General features: G+C 34.6%; 1 protein-coding gene across 4 annotated transcripts in view; it reads left to right on the forward strand.

Annotated features, from left to right (window-relative positions):
- Nucleotides 1-15,965, forward strand: part of ATP8A1 (ATPase phospholipid transporting 8A1) — a 109,819-nt gene that overhangs the window by 50,858 nt on the left and 42,996 nt on the right. For all 4 annotated transcript variants that reach the window (XM_065633709.1, XM_065633706.1, XM_065633708.1 and 1 more), the window contains 5 exons: nt 752-836; nt 4,530-4,669; nt 6,483-6,621; nt 6,931-6,995; nt 10,936-11,108. In XM_065633709.1, coding sequence (XP_065489781.1) covers nt 752-836; nt 4,530-4,669; nt 6,483-6,621; nt 6,931-6,995; nt 10,936-11,108 — 602 coding nt within the window. The remainder of the gene's footprint in view (nt 1-751; nt 837-4,529; nt 4,670-6,482; nt 6,622-6,930; nt 6,996-10,935; nt 11,109-15,965) is intronic.

Here is a 15,965-nt window from a genome sequence, read left to right on the forward strand (position 1 = left end):
GATGAACATATGGTTTAATCTATTAGTTACTTGCTGAGCATGAATCACGAGGTAGACATAGTAATCTAGCATAACTGACTAGATGGGAATTTTAACCTACCATTGATGTTATGCCAGAAGAAAATTTTCCTGAAAACTGTATCTGTTGGAAGATATCTTAATCATAATGTGTCTGGAAATGGCGGAGTTGCTCATTAGTTCTTGTTCTGTGTATCTTATGTCAAGTTTGAGGGGGATGCAAATCTGGTTCCTTACTGGTTTAAAAAAATGAAATTGACTGAATATAAATGTCCATTCTGTATCTTCTCAAGTGGAGAGAATAAATTGTTGTTAATATTCTGTAAATCAAGCTGGCTACAAAAATCTGAGAATGGTGGTTTAATATTAAGAGGAGGACAGCATTTTAAGGGATCAAGAGAATTCACATGGCAAGCTAAAGGAAGATGCAGCACTTCTCAAAATGGATGGAAATAAAGGCAAAAAAAGTAGGACAGAAAAACTGCATCATGGCAGAATTTGTAAATTTAGAGAATCTGAGCATTTGGAATGTTTTTTTTTCCTTCCTCTGAAAGAAAATTACTTCTATTCATTTTTGACGCTGAAATAAATTAATACAGTGCTGCATGTTTTTCTGCCATTTTCATGCATGATTTGTATTGTCTACACAAAAAAACCCAAACAAACAAACAAAAAAACCCCAAAAGACATTTTTCTATTAAATTGTTCTGAGCTCATTTTATTTGTTTTGTAGGATACAGTAATTTATGACCGTCTTGCTGAAACTTCAAAATACAAAGAAATCACCTTAAAACATCTAGAGCAGTTTGCTACAGAAGGTGGGTGATATTATTCAGTATAAAACTAAATATGAAATTCAGTTACTGCTCAACTTTTCAGTTTTGCAATTTTATGTTGCTATAATGTTTTATTTACATTAAGTTTGAAAATTATGTCTCAGTAACGCCTCCTAAAAAAGATCTTCCTCTTCCTGAGACATTTCAGTAAGTTCATGCTTAAAAAAAAAAAGAAAAAAAAAAACCAAACCAGCACAAACACCCACTCAGTACACAGTGGAGTCTTTGAAACAAAATATCTTTTTCTAACAAGCCAACACATTGCACACTGTTTGTTTCTGTGAAGCTCTCTTTCCCGTGACCACTTTGATGTCCCTCGCACGATGAATTTCTGTGGGGATGGCACAAAAGGAAGAAGCAGCTAAAGTGAAAATGCTTGGAAATGACTAGTGTAGTGCTTTTAAGGTAGCTTTACGCTGTATTATTTTGTCACAGTCACAATAAAGGGAATTGTCAGCACTAGCTTTCCATGTGGTGTGTTTTGGTTTCTTTGCTGTTCTGACAATGACTCTTGCAAAGCAGTTGCTGAAGGTGAGGAACCCCTCCACGATGGTTCATGAAGTAGGAATAGCAAGTAAAATCTTGAAGACCATGAAATGAAGATGAATGATACAACCAACCAGTTAGTTATTTAATAATAGTGGCTTCCACAGTGTAGACATGGGCAGGAAAGTAGACTGTAGAGAGGTTTCTGCTTTCATGTAAGTTCTAGCACAATTCCTACATCTGCTGTGCCGTGCCCCCTCTCTGATGTCTTAGTAGAGGATTAGAGTGTTGTACTGTGAAGTATGATAGTGTTTAGTTTATTGATGACTTGGGAGAGAGTAGTTGGAAGCAGAAATCTAATAGTTATGGGAATTCGAACTGGAATTTTTTTTACCTCTTCATTTTTTTTTTAGTACGCTTTTACTAGAACACTAAAATTATCTTTGATGTGTCTTAAGCTTACACTGGAAAGCAAACTTTATTAAAATATTTTCTTCCTAAAATGCAGTCCATACCTTTTGATAAATGATGTCTGGCCAAATCTTCTTGTATCAGGAAAAATCCTTTTTCTGCCTGTTGCACATATGACTTCTCTAATTCTTCTCTTTGGTTTATAATGGAATTTAGCATTTTTTATTACTGCTGTGGCCAGCACCTTCAGTCTCTTGATTCTGTCAGTGACAGCAGAAGTAAGCCACAGTTCTGTTTCTTTTGTTGGTTTTCCATATCAGGATCTCTGCAGGAAACATTTGGTTAGCCTTAAATAATCTTAGAGTATCAAAGTTACAATAAATTATACAATAAAGTTGAAAGCAGAACTAAACCCAAACAAATTTGACTGATGGTACAACATGAAGCTTCAGATACACCCTTTGAGGTCATGAATCTGGTTGATTGAGGTGATTGGCCAGTTTGGGCTTTCGTAAAGGCCTAACCAGGATCAGTCAAGGAAAAGTTACTTAGATGTGAAGTTAGTTTGGGTCATAAAGCTACATATTTGGTGACAGAAAAGGTAAAAATACATCAATACCTGCTATCCTGTGTGAGCTGATATGAAACTTTCAATCTAATTCTTAATTACTGTTCTCATTACATCAGTGTTAAAACTGATACCATTTTGTTCTTAGCAGTCAGGCTGGATGGAATGAATCAACATAAAAAGTGAAAAATTCCACCCATCTTTAAAACCACTGCACATGAGTGTTCAGAAGTTTGTTCAAGTACTTTTTGTACCCTTCTTTTCAACAGATGAAAAGATTTACTGTTCGAAAGAGTGAATTTCTAACCTTTCAAAAGCATAAAATCCAGTCTTAAAAAAAAAATTAAGTACGTCTCTCTCTGGAATCGATTAAAGAAATTTGTGTTTATTTTTGCATCAGATTTAAATTGCAGCCAATGACGTTGCAAAATTTCTCATGTGTATCCTTTCATGTGGCAGTACAGTATGTCCTTGGCATTTGCTGCATGCTCTTGGTGTGTTGTTCAAAAATGAAGTGGTTAGCATGGCTGGCATTTATATTTAAGCGTTTATTAAGCCTGAGTGTTAATGCCTGTTTGGATAAATAGAGAAAGTGTATAATCTTCCTGTGTTGTTGTTCCAGCCTGTTAAGAAGCAGACTTAATGACATTTTGTTTTCCACTAATCTTTTTAAAATTAAAACAGAAGAAATAATTAGCCTCTGATTCAAAAAGAAAAAGTTTGAAAAACTTGTTTGCTGATATTCCTGAGTCCTTTTCTTGATTCTATCATCTGCATAAAATACTTAGAAAGAATTGTGGAAATGGTATTACTATTAGTCATAAATTCCTTTATTCCTCCTCAAGTCATATTTATTTCTTTGGACTTTGCTAGCATACCCTTATTATACAGAGAAAGCAAACAAATAAACAAACAAAAAAAACCCTTGATTGTTGATTTGTTAGTCTTAAATTAATTCTTTAGGTCTAGATGGTGAGAAGCTGTGTTCCTAATGCTGTTCACTTGTTAAGATATTAGGATTACACATGGTTTTCATCCTGAAGATATTAAACTACTGTCTTACATCTAAGACATACGCATTATTTCATGCTCGGTGTCATAATCATTTTGAAATTGCTGATGGTGCTGAGCTGCAGACAATAGAAACCTGTGAACAAATGAAGATTGCCTTTAGCCATCCCTGGTTGTGGTGCTCCTAGTGGAGAGGCCAGAGACACTGAATACCTTGGTCCTGCCTGTCCCGCTCCTAAATCTACCTGCCTTCAGATTGTGGCTTCATACGACATTATTTTGCTAAAGCAATGCTCTTCTCAGTACGTAAAGAGTTATGCCAATTTCATGCTCTAGAAATCTAAGAATCTCATAATAAATGAAAATGAAGTTAGGACATTCACAGCTGGCTACTTAAATAGAATGTAAATGTGCATTGTCAAAAAATAGAGGTTTATCATAGTCTTGCAGTCCCAAATTCTCACTGTAATGCTCAGTTCAGGTTTCTACTGAAGGAAAAGAAGATCTGTTAAGTACAACCAGTTCAAAGATTGTTAAGTAAAATTTCCAGATGTCGCCTGTACATAAAGATTTTATTTTAAGAATTTGGAAAGCTGAAAGAACCTGTAAGATGGGATTCAATCTGTAAATGGATTCCAAGTTGGCTTCTAGGTGGTAAATTTCAAACTTTAGCTGAGAATTTCCTAAGGACATGGAGAAGGGGTGAAGAAGAGGGTAGTTCTAACATTACGGTGATATATTTTTAACTTTATTGCTTTCCAGTATAGCAACATTTAAGTTCATAAAATTTTCATTCAGAAATATAGTTCAATATTATAGTTTTGGCGTTACTAAAAATCTAATGTATTGATACCTGTTCAGCAAGTGCTATTTGGAATTACTTCATGTTTTCTTTAGAGTTTAAGATCAGTTGAATCTTATGTAAAATTTCATTATTTTTTCCCCTGAAGTACATCAGCTGTATTACATTCAGCTACCTTGAAAGAGCTACTTGGTTGAATAAATTGCTATTTATATAATTTTTACTTTATATATATTTTTAAAAGTTCTTCAAGACATGCATCAGTTAAGTTGAAAATCAGCATAAGCAGACATAAAACACAGAACAAATTCAGCTTGTAGTAGTTACTCATTCCAGGCATATCAAGGAAAGGACTAACAAATACAGAATCATCCTTAACTATCTTCTCCCTCTTTAGGCTTGAGAACTCTGTGTTTTGCTGTGGCCGAGATTTCAGAAAGTGATTATCGAGAGTGGTTAGATGTCTATCACCGAGCTTCTACAGCTATACAGAACAGAGTGCTCAAACTTGAGGAGAGCTATGAGCTAATTGAAAAAGTACGCGTAGCTTTCTGGTTTGTTTTGTTGGTGGTTGTTTGCGGGGGGGAGTGGGGCGCAGTAAGGAGGGTGGTTTTCTAATTAATGTCCTTGCTTTTTACATAATGAAATCTTAATCATTATTGAGGAATAATGCTTAGACGGAAAAAAGTCTAGCAATATACTGACAGTTTTGTCATGTAGTTCTTGTGGTTTAGATGATCAAAATGAAGGAAAGATTCATTTGACAAAGTTTTCGCCGCAAGTAGTTACCTTGCTGGAAAGTATTGCTTTTGAGTCAAACTAGTGGAAACCTTTTTTTCAGGGTTGCTCTACTGTGTAAAAAAAGTGTAATAACAGGCAAACATAATCTGCTTCATTGTATAATGATCTTAGAACCATAGAGTAGTTAAGGTTGAAAGAGACTTCTGGCGGTCATCTAGACACAAATCTCTGTTCAAAGCAGGACTGATTTTGCTTGTCCAGCACTTCGATGAAGTTTTCCCAGCTGCTGTAGGCATTTTTTTTTTAGTACTCAACTATACTTTTTCCCGTTTTTCTGAATTAAAATTTCTGATGTTGCAGAACATGACTATTGCCTCTTGCCCTTTCACCGTGCACTGTAGAATATCTCCCCTAGCCGTATTTTTTTTTCCCGTGTTAAACTTGTCCTGTGTCCTCACCTACTCTTAATACAGTGTGCTCCAAGCCTCAGGCTGTTTTTGTGTCCCTCTGCTCGACTTGCTGCACTTTGTCAGCCTCTCTTGCACTGAAGGCCCTGAAAGGGAGGTGATACCCAGATGCAGCCTCACACAGAGCAGAGCTGTGATAACTTCCCATGAGTTTCTGGCAACGCTGCTGCTGGAGTAGCCAAGCACACACTTAAACTTCACTGCCTCAACAAAAAAGGCTTCCGTGGCTCTTAAATGTACAAGCAAAGGGAGTTCTTGAGGCTAATATTGCTTGAAGTTTTGATACCTGACTTTTGTGGGAGGCTTGGGTTTGTTTTTTTTTCCTTGGAAGGGATAAGAGAGATTACATTGAAACTGCTTAAAATTCGGAGCCTCAAAAACCTGCAGTGTTTCATTCATTAAAAAGAAGAGTGAGGGTATAGTGAGACTTTAGTTTACATAGATGAGCAATTTATCCAGACATGCACAAGACAGTCTTTAAAAGTATATAACTTTGTTAACACCATGGCAACTCTGCTATCATTACAAATTTTTTCATTAGCTGCACAAGTGCTTTCTCAGCATGTCGTATACAGGCCATGCTGCATCCAGGATTGCACGCTATTAGGTTTATAATCATGCCATTAACAGGGTTTTTAGCTGGTTTTAAAGGTACATAAATATGAAGTATAATAATGGCTGTAGCCACAAAAACCATGTAGGTTTATTGCATGGTAAATTCAAACATAATCAGGATTATAGTGTAAAGATTAAGATGAATTGACAGGTTTGTTTGGTTTTTTTACAAGGTGAAGAGAAATTGTACAAGCAAGAGAAGACATCATAATAGCACTCCTTAAATCTTCAAATCAGAGAAGTGCCCCTCAGGACAAAGTAACTGTTATTGAACAAGCTGCTGGGCTTCCGAATAATTGGGTGAAGTTCTAGCGGTCACACTGTACAGTTTGTCAAGCCACAAAGATACTTACCTTAAAGATCATAGGAACAAACTGGAAGTTCTTTAGTACTTGATACCAAATCAAATTAATGAATTTAGAGAGCTTTAATCTTGTGAATATGGAAAGTGAAACAAAAGAAACTGAAAGATTAAAACTGAATTTAAACTGAAAAAACTGCATGTACTGACTATTTTATGTTTACAGAATCTTCAGCTGCTTGGAGCAACGGCAATTGAAGATAAACTACAAGACAAAGTGCCTGAAACCATAGAGACACTCATGAAAGCAGACATAAAAATTTGGATACTTACTGGGGACAAACAAGAGACTGCCATTAACATCGGTATTATATTTGCAATTATTTGATGGCTTTATTACAGATTTAGAAATGATAGAAGTTGCTAGAGTGAAATTGCTTTCAGGAGAGAAAGGTATCTTGTAAAAAATAATATTATATGACATTCCAGAATTTAATGCAAGTTGCATTCCAAAAACTTGCAAAGCTAAGGGAGATCTGTTTGTTCTTTTCTGTAACTCCCTGTAAAGATGTTTCTTGTCCTTCTGCTGAGTTCTTTTACAGGAGAAAGTGGTTTGTTATATTATAATGGATTTTTGTGGAACAAATTTTTGAAAACAAAAATGTTTTTAACAGGTCACTCCTGTAAACTTTTGAGAAAGAACATGGGACTAATTGTTATAAATGAAGCCTCTCTTGATGTAAGTAAAACCTGCAAAGTTTTCAGTTAATGAAATGTTATTTTACTGCTTAAAATATCCAGATGTCGTGGTGGAGGTGGCCTGAAAAATAACTTGGAACATCTATTTGTCTGAACAAACACAGAAAATTCTGCTAAAACCACTTTGGGGTGGAGTTTTTTTCTTTCTGTTTGTTTGGGGAGGTGCTTTTTTGTTTGTTTTTAGAATCTTCTCAGTTAATTTTAGTATTGCATACTCGGAAGTCCATATGATGTTTGTGACAAAATGTTACTGAATGACTAGAAACTTAGTCTACAGCTTCCAAAACCACGGAGTAGCTACTACACAAATGAACCTCAGAATGATGAGCAAACAAATGCGATGTCATGAAATGACTCCATCTGTGTAGGCGCAAAGTCAGGAGCTTCAAATGCTCCTAGTAGCACCTAGCAGGGCCCAAATAAACTAATCCTAAATGCCTTTCTAATGCTGTTTCTTACAGAATACTTTGTATCTGCCAAAAATTAATTGCTATTGTGTGATTAAACAGCCAAAATTGTAGTCAGCTGTTGAAGTATGAGTTAAAACTGCCGACTTGCAAGTGTACAGCGCTTTGTAGAGAAGAGATTCTTTAGATAATGCAGGAATGCAATATTAAGTGAAAAATCCCATCAGGGGAAAAAAATAACTTCTGTTGCTACCCTCTAAGGGAGCCTTAAATGAACTTAGAACTGGAAGAATTTCCTCGGTGGGAAAACTCACTGTCCAGAAGACCTCAGGAGAAAACCCTGAAATGAACTTTACCTTACTCTGTATTGTGGTCAGGTTGCTTGAGAGAGAGAGAGAGAATGGGACAGAAAAGTTAAAAGAAACTACGAGAATTGGCAACTGAGGGGGAGTGCCTTAACTGAAGGATTCAGTGGTAGCATGTAAGAGTATGCAGCAACTGAAATTAAAATACTACTTTTTTTTAAAATAAGTACTTTTAAAAATGTTTTGATCCATTTAGAATAACACATTTTCAACATTAGTATGAATTTAATCGTTGTGACTATATTTCAAATAGAAATTGTTTTAAGCAGCATATTTTTGTGCATAAAAGTTAAAATAAATTCCCAAACATAGAACAAGCAGAAGCTGTTGATTAACATCTGGAACCAGAGTCTGTTGATATAGAAAGCAAATTTTGACACAAGTAGCCTGTCATATTCATGAAAAAAGGCAATTTTTTTTTTTCTTAGTTTAGTTCATTGGGTAACTTTAGAAACATTATGATCCTTGTTCAAGCCCTTAACTTTGCTTTTGAGTTCTTCACTCTTCAAACAATCTCTGAGTAAAAATTAACCAATGCAAGTGAGAATTTCTGTCCTGTATTTAGGTTATTTACACAGACGGCTGTTTTTCAAAACTACTGCAATACTTAATAGATTTGAAGTGTGAAAGACGGACTACTTTGTATACTTCTTCTTATGTAACGAAATAAAGTGAGGTAGTTTTATTTCACTACAAGAAAAACTCAGTAAACAAGCATTGCACATTAATCACTTCTAGTGTGATGACTAAAAAGTTGAATAAATATATATTAAGTGATATATTTTAAAAATAAATGTATGTAAATATTGTTTAAGAATAAAAGATTGTATCTGATATGATAGCTGCACCGCACTCCCTATTTCATACTGAAGTGTCTAGATTCTGTAGAGACTGAGAGATCCTTTCCCTGCGTGCACAGTGTACGTTCAGCGTACATGGGGATGCAGATATTGTATGGCAGCTGAAATTGCATATGCAAACTGGTTGCTTGCCAATCTGTCTGTGGTGATAATGTAAATCATGGTTTTTGAGAGCAGATAAATGCAGTAATAGGATAGTTCGAGGGCAAGAGGCAGTTCTAAAAATAATAATAACTTAGCTCTATGCCAATATTTTAACAAGAGACTCCACTAAAAGTTTTCTGCCTTGCTTGATGGTGCATGTTTCACTGTTTGATTAATGTATACCTCGTGTCTTACCTTTTGCTTGCTGATGTGGTTGGAATGAGATGTCAGTCTCCATTTATAGTGCGACTGGTTAAGTCAAAAATGACTTTGAAATTCATTCTAATGGAGGAGCAGAGCAAGTCTCAGGAAATGGAGGGAGGAGTGGGCTGCTGTGATTGCAGAACCTTGAGTCAGTGCAGCTGCAAGGGTGGATGCAATTTTTGTTAGTAAGTTCTTAAAATTGTATAAAAGAACACTGAGTTTTATTTTACCTTCATATTAACTTAATGGACTGCTAAATTTCAGTATAGTACCATTAAGCACAGACCAAAATAATAGTCTTTTAATTATGAACTGTAATAATAATAGAAAATAGCTTGATTACCATTCAGTTTCACTGAGAAATATTTAATGGAAATGGTGTGGAAGCAAATAGGGGATGTTTTGATATGGCTTTTAATTTAAAGCACTGGATTTCAGCATAGAACTGCATGTAAGCCCACAAAGGAATTTTAAATATGACAGTTTTACAGTTGGTGTGTTTTGTATTGTCTTGGGGTGTTTTTTTGTTTGTTTCAATATGTAGCATGCCTGGAGCTACCTGATGGCATGTCTGTTTATGATAAAAAAATAAGGTAAATTTAAACAGGAGAGTTTACACTGCAGGTATGAGAAGAAACAATAGATGAGAGGAATATGAAGTTCCAGGCTCTTGTATTGCTTAAATTTGCTCAGAAGCTAAATGGTCCACAGAGATGAAAAAATCGACACTCCCTTTACGTTGCAATATTTCTTAATCAGAAAAGACACTCTAGAAAATAGATACAAAAGTTATTGTCATTCTAAGGACTTTCTAACCAGTGAATATTGAGAAGGCCAGCAGAATCAAAGCAGGCAGAAACCATGGACAACTGTGTGTGGAACTGGGCACAGCTGGGAAAGGCAAAGCAGTGTCTTTGAGAGGGTTTGAGATTTGTAACTACTTCTTGATGTTTTATTTTTAGGTAGTCATACCAAATTTTATTTACATACACCTGACATCGCCGAAGTAGCACAATTATTTGGTTGTTAAAGTTGTAGAAAAAAATGGGAACATGGTTGTCACGGGATGTTACTGTTTTCCAAATTCAGTGTTTTATAAGCAAAAGCTTTGTTTTCTTCTTCCTTTCTCCTCTAAAACCCTTCTTACTTCTGGGCTGTGAAGGAGGAAATAAAAGAAGAGCATGTTGTAGGTCTATGAAGGCCGCTCAAAAAGAAAGAAATACAACAAGCAGGTTTTTTTTCTTTTTTGTGACACACTGTGATAGAGCTCTACTATACCTAGCTAGATATTTGTGACTTCCCCACAGCAGGCTATGGGTCCTGCTGCAGAAATACATATGAATGTATCGTCTGCTGCATATAATCTGAAGTTCTCAGTACTGGATCACAGAATAGTGACTTGTGTAGATGTGATTCAAAATGTTTGTAGTAACTGAAAAATACAAAATATGAACACTTACATAACATGTAGTTAATGTGGGCTTCTCTTGAAATATAAATTTAATATTAAGGTTAGGATTGTCGATTATAATGCTTGTACTTATGAATTATCTTTGACATTTCTTTTAATTTTTCTAAACATTTAGGGCTATTTTATAGAATAGTGAACAGAAATTGTTTCTCTGGTATCCGTACATATATGTATATGTGTATATATATATAAATTTTCTTTTGCATAGGTATATAGAAAACTTACTTAATAATATATTTTAGCAAACATTTATTCAACTGAGCATTAAAAGTTCCACCACAACTTATACATCTTTTTTTTGGCAGCGTGAGAGCAATCCTGCAAACTGATACTGTCTATTTGATAGCATAATTAAAAGGTAATTTCCTCAGAAAAGGAAATGCCAGTATTTCTCATCACACTGAAAAACAATTTGGATTTAAGAATAGCAGAAGTTAAAAATAATGAACACAATTTTTTTGTACAACAGGGAACGAGAGAGACGCTTAGCCATCATTGCAGTACTCTTGGTGATGCTTTAAGGAAGGAAAATGATTTTGCTCTCATCATTGATGGTAAATCTCTGAAGTATGCTTTGACGTTTGGAGTGAGACAATATTTCCTGGATTTGGCTTTGTCTTGTAAAGCTGTTATTTGTTGCAGGTAAGGTTTATGTTATTCTTGCTCTACGGTATTTTTATTGACATATAAAAATTAATACATTTCTTTCAGAGAAAATACACATATCCATGTCATCTGACCATGAAATAGATTAAAAAATAAAATTAAAAAAAAAATAACACCACTCCACTCTAGTAGCTAAACTTATGAAATATGGTCATTCAAACAAAATATTTCTGCAGTGCAGTCTGCTACAGAGTATACCTGTCAAACAAAGTCATTCAGGTTACATATACCTAGAAAAATAATTTGTTATCCATCAAGGATAGTCTTAGCAAGTTTGAGACACTGATCTTAACCTAAAATTGATACTACAGTTAACTGCAGGTTTTAGCACATCTTGATTCTTTTGTAGAGCTTCCTCCGCAGGCAAGATTTTTTTGTAAGCCATGAATTACATTGTGAAGGAAGCACACAAAAATGTTAAAGGTGCTACTCTGGGTGATTTTTATTTCATGAAGCTGGTTAAAATACCTAGTAATATTATTATTATTATTATTATTATTATTACTATTATTATTATTATTATTGCTCCTGATTGGTTTAGGGTTCTCTTATATAATCAGATATTTAATCCTTTCCTGGAAACATCAGCTGTTAGAGCTGTAAGCTCACCATAACAAGATAACTTTTTCCAGATTAAAGAAAATTAAGTATCTACATTCTTTAAATGGACACACTATGAAAGCAGTTTGGTTTAACTTTTAATGTTTCCAAATCTATATTAAGGAAGGAATAAGTAGGACTATATAAGTGATAACTTAGATGTCTTTGGGCCTTCTTGCATTTTTATGGCTTTAAACACAAAAACTGCAAGCACCTCCTGAGCAGTACATCGCCTTTTCTACATTTGAATGATTGAACGAAAAGCAACATTGGGTACTTGGTAGCTAGATAAACAAGAACTGCTCCTGTTGATGTTTAAAGAACTTGACTTAGGCCAAGTGATTAGTCTGTCAAAAAGCAGATGCAAGGACTTTTCTTTATGAGGTCATTGGCAACACAGGTAGGATATCTGTATTGGAAATGCAATCAAACATTCCACAACTCTGGAAATTGCTCTTATTTTCATCAGTGTCTGAGGTAACTGTTAACAAGGATAGCCAGTTCATGTTCTCAGAGTATTTTCTCACTATTTTGACCTTCGTAGTAGCATAGAAAAAGCTGTTTCCTATATTAAAACAAGAAAAGTTAACTCAGAAACAAGGTATTCCAGCTTTTCTAGAGTCCCTATAGCTTGCTGTCTCTCAGTATACAAGTATCACAAATTCAAGTTCTCTCAGTTAATGTAGTACTGAAAATTTAGGGTTGTCTGTGTATTCAAGTTACATCTAATTCCGTTTTTAAATAGGGTGCTATGTCTGACTTTAATTGCTTTGGAAAAAAATCTATGAAAAATTACGTCAGCCTGGATTTTGCACAAGAACAAAATAATTCTTAGAATTCCACATCACTTCTTACCAAATTCAAATCTTCTTTCAATAAATTATGTAAGCTTACTACCTACTACCTCATTATTGCCTATCTTATTATCTACCTGAAGGTAAAGACATGGTGTGTACAAATGTGAAAACTGTTGTAAATACACCTGAATAGACTCTATGGTTTTGATTAGTAAGAAATAAATGGAAGGTTCTCATGTTCAGATAGAGAGCTGAATAATGTTCTGTTAAAATAAAGCAGATTAATCTGAAAAATCAGTGTTCAAAATGGAGCTAGTTTTGTGCCTTGCAAAAGGACAGGGAAAAGCAAATGAAGTTATGGTACCCAAATAAACACCTGGTCTGTAGTCTTTCCATCCTTTCGGTCAAGTGATATATTATGCCACCAAGTGATTTTTTTTTTTAACGGTTTAGCTTTGTAGCCATACTCCAGCATGAAATATTCTGAATTTCAAACAAAGTCTTACTGTCTTTTAAACCAAGATCTTACACTAATACACAGTTTATACTGTGTGTAAACATTTTGCTAAAGGCAGTGATCTTTCTGACAAGCAAGTTGGAGCTTTGTGCTTGTTCTACTAGTTCCAATTTTGCACAGTATAGTAAGTAACAAGCAGGAGATGCATGTAAAACTGCTCTTTCAAAACTGTTTATTCACTTTCCTTGACGTGAAAATACATTTTATGCTTTTTGAAGAGGCAATAATGCTGTTTGTGTTGGACTACAGATCCATTGAAGGATGTTCTGTACATACAGCTTTTATTCTGCACGTACAGACTTTTATTGGTAACATTTTTGTGATGAAACAACAGAAAGTGCAAAGTGGAAGTTTCTGTTCTGGTAGTGTTCTCTCTGACATTTCTACATTTCCATAAGATACTTAGGTCAGCTGGTTTCAATACATGTCTAGGTATATGTTCTGACATATTTTGTGGTTGTTTAAAAATTGGCTGCAGGTTTAAAACTAAAATATTTGCTTGTAGCAGTGACTGCTTTAGTATGTGTTTTTTTAATATCACATGCTTCTCAGAAGTCAAAAATCTGACAAAAAAATCTGTTAGTGCTCCATCATTAGTAAAGAAAAATAATTTCCTTGTTTGTGAGCTGAAAATAATTTTAAAATGTTTAATTAATGTAAATCACTTATATTGTTCTGACTAAATGAGAATGTAGGTCTCTTTTCTGTCCATATAAAGGCAGTAAACATTTTGAGCAGTCCTTGGTTTTAGAAGTACAAATTACATCACTTTATTTGAAATTTTCAGACTGTATTCACTTGTTCAGAAGCATTTATTACCTATGGGTTCTTACAAGAAGACTAGCCATAACACAGATGAAGCTTACAAATATTCCGTAGTCATTTCACTTCAAAAATCTGTGTATGTTATTAATTCCAAGCAGATGTTTGGCTTAAAGACTTTCATGAATCTGAATTCCAACTTTATATTGGCTTCAGAGTAATACATGCAAGAAGAATATTAGATGGGTTATTCTGTCATAAAAATGTACAGCTAAGAGTGAACAAAATGAACAAAAAATTTTATATTGGTTTTTATATTGGTTTCACTATGAATTTGATACACCAGGCAATAAGTACCATCTTCCAACTGCCTTTATAACGTTGTCTAAAAGGGAAAGTAAAAAAAAGATGAAAAAGTTCTTGGGTCAGGAATCTTCTGTAGAAGCTGGCAGTAGTGAGTCTTGATACAAGATACATCAGCAGAGTTCAAATAAAACATGTAACAAAAGGTCATAGAAATGCTTTTTTATATACTTGGACCATAGAATTCTTCTAAAGGGCTACTGCCCAGAAGCTTTTGTCCCAAGTTCACCACAAGGCTGTACACATCCAAAGTACCTTTCTCAGACGTCTGACAGCGTGTGTTGCACAGGCTGCTGAATAAAGTAGACTAGATAGCTACCTTCAATCCAAAGGCTATATTATTTTTCACTCCTTTATTTTTTTCCTATTGCAAAATTATGCTGTTAAATTTTATGCAACCTTTCTCTGATGTATTGTACTTAAAGCTTAAGAAATTTTACTGAATTGGCACAGAATAGACATTGGGTTTTTTTTCAGGTGATGAGGCATCACCCACAGGTGAACTGTGAGAACGTGTCCTTTGGCATATAGAGAGGAGAACCAGGAGAGCTACAAAGATGTTACTGAACCCAGTGGGAATTAAAATATTGTATGTGAGCAAACATGAGTGTAGACATGGTGTACCCAGTTTCCATTAACAACACTGTCTCAGTGTTAAGCCCCGTGGTCTAGAAAAGAGCATTAACCCCTGTGCTGGGAACCCAGTAACCTATCTGATGTAGAGGCTTAGTCTGTTTGTTGAAAGACTATTTTTTTTTCTTCCTAGAACTTTATACAGTAGACAAAAGGAAAATACAGTGACATTTGCCAGATGAAAAATGGAAAATACTTTCTTTTTTCTTTTATAAATGATCTATGGTGGAGCTCATATAATTCCTTCATTATTTCTTCTGTGGCATTGAAATCGGATCAAGAATAAGTCTATTCTGTAGTAAAATGAGTACCTCAGTGATACAGACTGAAGTAATAAACTGATGTCACTGAAAGTGTGGTGTAGAGTGAAGTTATGTGATCATGATGAGTGTGACCTCAAGCATGCATAAGATCTCATTCTACAGAAGACAAGGGAGCTTGTAGTTGAAACAAATAATAAAACAAATACACTTTAAATGTAATATTAAGGAATTTATAGAAGAGACAGTGTGCTTCAATTTCACAAGTTGCATATCTCGAGTAGGAAATAATATGCAGGAACACAGATCATAATGTCTCAATTACTTTTTCTAATAATTTCTGTTCAAAATTTGATGTTTTAAAACAGCTCTAATATGCTTGGTAAGTTGACTTCGTCCACCAGGAATAGTTTGGTATCTTTTTTCATCTCTTAAGTATTCTGAGTTTCAGAAATGTTAGATAAGTTTTAACCAGTAAGAATTGTGTTTGTTACTGTAATTTACTATTTTAGACAGAACTTAATTCTTCATGTATGTTATATGAATAAATGTATGTTTCAGGATGTAAAAGCCATGTCTATAAAACCTTGGTTTCCTCCTACAGTTTTAAGCTGCGTTTCAGAATAGTCCCAATTGACCTTAGATGGCTGAAAACTTACATAGTCTTTATTTTAGTGGGAAAGTGCCTTCCTTTCATAGGAGATTAATGTTGGTTTGGTGAAACTGGCATTTCTAAATGACGTATTCATGAAAATTCCTCAAAAACTGTTTCAGCTTTTGCCAGAATTACTGGGCTTTGGATTTGTTAATAGAAGAAATGGGTAACAGGAAATGAATAATAGTAGTGTGATGTCTGAGATCTGGGGGTTTTTTCTGAACTTTTTCTGCTGCATTCACTTTT

This window comes from Caloenas nicobarica, chromosome 4 (genome assembly GCF_036013445.1).
Source record: "Caloenas nicobarica isolate bCalNic1 chromosome 4, bCalNic1.hap1, whole genome shotgun sequence".
Lineage (NCBI taxonomy): Eukaryota > Metazoa > Chordata > Aves > Columbiformes > Columbidae > Caloenas > Caloenas nicobarica.